The 3,198-nt window shown below is 51.8% G+C and overlaps 1 protein-coding gene across 1 annotated transcript in view; it reads left to right on the forward strand.

Annotated features, from left to right (window-relative positions):
• CHMP1A (charged multivesicular body protein 1A) overlaps positions 1–498 on the forward strand; it is a 5,088-nt gene extending 4,590 nt beyond the window's left edge. Inside the window, exons 7-8 of the mRNA XM_010843987.1 lie at positions 13–102; positions 433–498. Coding sequence (XP_010842289.1) covers positions 13–102; positions 433–498 — 156 coding nt within the window. The remainder of the gene's footprint in view (positions 1–12; positions 103–432) is intronic.
• The last annotated feature ends 2,700 nt before the right edge of the window (positions 499–3,198 follow it).

Here is a 3,198-nt window from a genome sequence, read left to right on the forward strand (position 1 = left end):
CGCCTGCGGCAGCACTGGCCCCTGCTGCTCTCAGCCTCTCACCTGCCAGCCCTGGGACTCTTCTTCTTGTCTGAGTGTGGGCGTGGGTCTGTGCCCTACAGGGTGAGTTTGCACAAACTTCTGACTTCTGTGGGTGATTTCTGTGACTCTGGGCCAACCAGCTGGACAGTCTGCAGGCTCCCTCCATCCACTACCCGCTAAGAAATTTACAGGGACTGGCCAGTGGTCTCCACATGGATATGGGGGCCTTCAGACTCCGTGATGGCAGACGCATGGGGAGCAGTCAGCCAGCCACGGTCGGAGCGGCTCCCTGTTGCCAGCTTCCCCCAACCCCCAGGCTCCCTGCTCCAGCTGGAACCTGGTCCTGCCACTAGATGGGCTCAGGCTCTTCCCCCTCCTGGGGGGACGTTATTCCCGTAATTGTAGTAACAGGGTGCCTCCCCTGACTGGCTCCTGCTGCATGGTGGGCCCACGCTGTTGACCTTGAAGCCGGAGTGACTGATAAGAGAGCCACAGTGGGGCCCGCGGCTACACTGGTTCAGATGACGTGCGGGAGCCTGAGGGGAGCTTCAGATAGGCTGCACGTTTCTGTTTTCTTCAATTCCTAAAGTTTACTTTGTCTTCCTGAAGCTCCCAGGGTTTTTTGTTTTTGCCAAAAGAGAAGGAACAGTAGACAGGAAGCAGCAACCGGAAAGCACCTGTGGTTGGGGCTGACCAGAGGCCTCAGACCAACCGTCCTCACAGCGACGGCTCTGGTGGACAGAAATGTGGGACAGCTTTCCCGAGGCTCACTGCGTTTCATTCCTCCAGGACTTGGAGGCCACAGGTGTTCTGTACAATAAACTATAGACAGTAGTGTGAGACCAGAGAGAAAAGGGATCAAGAGTGTCTGATCTGTCTTCTGTGATGACCACCTCGCCTTACACTCTCGTCATCCCTTGGGGCTCCCATGTGCTGGGGATCCAGAGAGGGTCCCAAGTGTGTCCCCAGGGGGTGTGGAGCCCCACCGGGACACAGTGGGGGCAGAGGCTACTCCTCATCAAAGGGAAGCCGGCAAAGCTTGCCTTCTGAAATGCTGTTCTGAGTAAAAAGATTGAGAACCGTTTCCATCTTTGTTTCAGTGGCTGGCGGGAGGCGGGAGGAGGATGTGGGTGTGTGCCTGAGGTGGGGGCCCTTGGCGTGTGGTCCAGCCCCAAGGACAGGCTGATGCGTTCCTGAAGCGGGCAGGTAGGTAGTGTGAGGAGTGAGATTCCCAAGCCCTGCTCAGTCCGACTTGATAGGATCCAGTTTCTTTACGATTTTACCATGAAATAATTTTAAACTATTAAAAATTGAAAACCTAGTGCACAGCATCAGTATACATTTATGTACGAGCTTTCCTCACCTCAGGCCTCTAAATTACCCAGGAACCAACTGAGAAACCTATGCCAACCCCAAGTCTGGGACAGGCCCTCTAGTTTCTCTGACCTGGATGGCCACAGTTTACACCCCTGAGCTCACAGGAACCACCTCTGAGCACTGTGCTATGTGCATTGGAAACTGCACCCAGGCACTTCCTGCATGCACCCCCACTGTGGGCCCCCGTGTGTACACCTTATGGACAACGTGAAGCACCACAGCATGCTCCTACGTGCGCGCCAGAACCAGATTGGTCCACCCTGCCACCGCCCCACATACTCCAGTAACAATGTTCATGCCCCTTCCATATTCACAAACCTTCATCAGGGCACTTCCTGTGTGTTACAGAAACTATGTCCGGGCACTGTATAAACTAGAAACTATGTTCGTGTACCTGCTGTGTACACCGGAAGCTACCTCTGGGCGCCACCCTGTGCAAACCAGAAAACAGTCCTCAACCCATCAGTTCAGTTCAGTCACTCAGTCGTGTCTGACTCTTTGTGACCCCATGAACTGCAGCACGCCATGCCTCCCTATCCATCACCAATTCCCGGAGTCCACCCAAGCCCATGTCCATCAAGTTGGTGATGCCATCCAACCATCTCATCCTGTCGTCCCCTTCTCCTCCTGCCCTCAATCTTTCCCAGTATCAGGGTCTTTTCCAATGAGTCAGCTCTTCACATCAGGTGGTCAAAGTATTGGAGTTTCAGCTTCAACATCAGTCCTTCCGGTGAACACCCAGGACTGATCTTTAGGATGGAGTGGTTGGATCTCCTTGCAGTCCAAGGGACTCTCAAGAGTCTTCTCCAACACCACAGTTCAAAAGCATCAATTCTTTGGCCCTCAGGTTTCTTTACAGTCCAACTGTCATATCCATACATGACCATGGGGAAAACCATAGCCTTGACGAGACAGACCTTTGTTGGTAATGTCTCTGCTTTTTAATATACTGTCTAGGTTGGTCATAACTTTGTTCCAAGGAGTAAGCATCTTTTAATTTCATGGCTGCAATCACCATCTACAGTTATTTTGGAGCCCAGAAAAATAAAGTCAGCCACTGTTTCTCCATCTATATGCCATGAAGTGATGGGACCAGATGCCATGATCTTAGTTTTCTGAATGTTGAGCTTTAAGCCAACTTTTGCACTCTCCTCTTTCACTTTCATCAAGAGATTCTTTAGTTCTTCACTTTCTGCCATAAGGGTGGTGTCATCTGCATGTCTGAGGTTATTGATATTTCTCCTGGCAATCTTGATTCTAGCTTGTGCTTCCTCCAGCCTAGTGTTTCTCATGATGTACTCTGCATATAAGTTAAATAAGCAGGGTGACAATATACAGCCTCGACGTACTCCTTTTCCTATTTGGAACCAGTCTGTTGTTCCGTGTCCAGTTTTAACTGTTGCTTCCTGAGATGCATACAGGTTTCTCAACCCCTCGGTGCTCCATAAAATGCGTCCTGGTGTCCCCTTCTGTGCACCAGAAACCATATCTGTGCACCCTCACTGCAGGCTTGGGAACCACCTCTGTGGGCCCCCCATGTATGTACCAGAAAGCATGTTGGTGCGCCGCTCCCTACCCCGTGAACATGTGAAGCACGACGGTATGCCCCCATATATGTCCAAGAACCAGAATAGTGCACCCCGCCCTCAGTGCGCTCCAGAAACTATATCCGTCAGCTCCTCTGTACTCATTGAAATCGCATCCGGGCTACAGCCCGGGAGCTGCAGAAACTACTTCCGGGCAGTTCCTATGTGTCAGAAACTACATCCAGGTACTCCCTTGTGTGCACCAGAAACCACA

This window comes from Bison bison, unplaced genomic scaffold (assembly GCF_000754665.1).
Source record: "Bison bison bison isolate TAMUID 2011002044 unplaced genomic scaffold, Bison_UMD1.0 scf7180017864192, whole genome shotgun sequence".
Classification (NCBI taxonomy): Eukaryota; Metazoa; Chordata; class Mammalia; order Artiodactyla; family Bovidae; genus Bison; species Bison bison.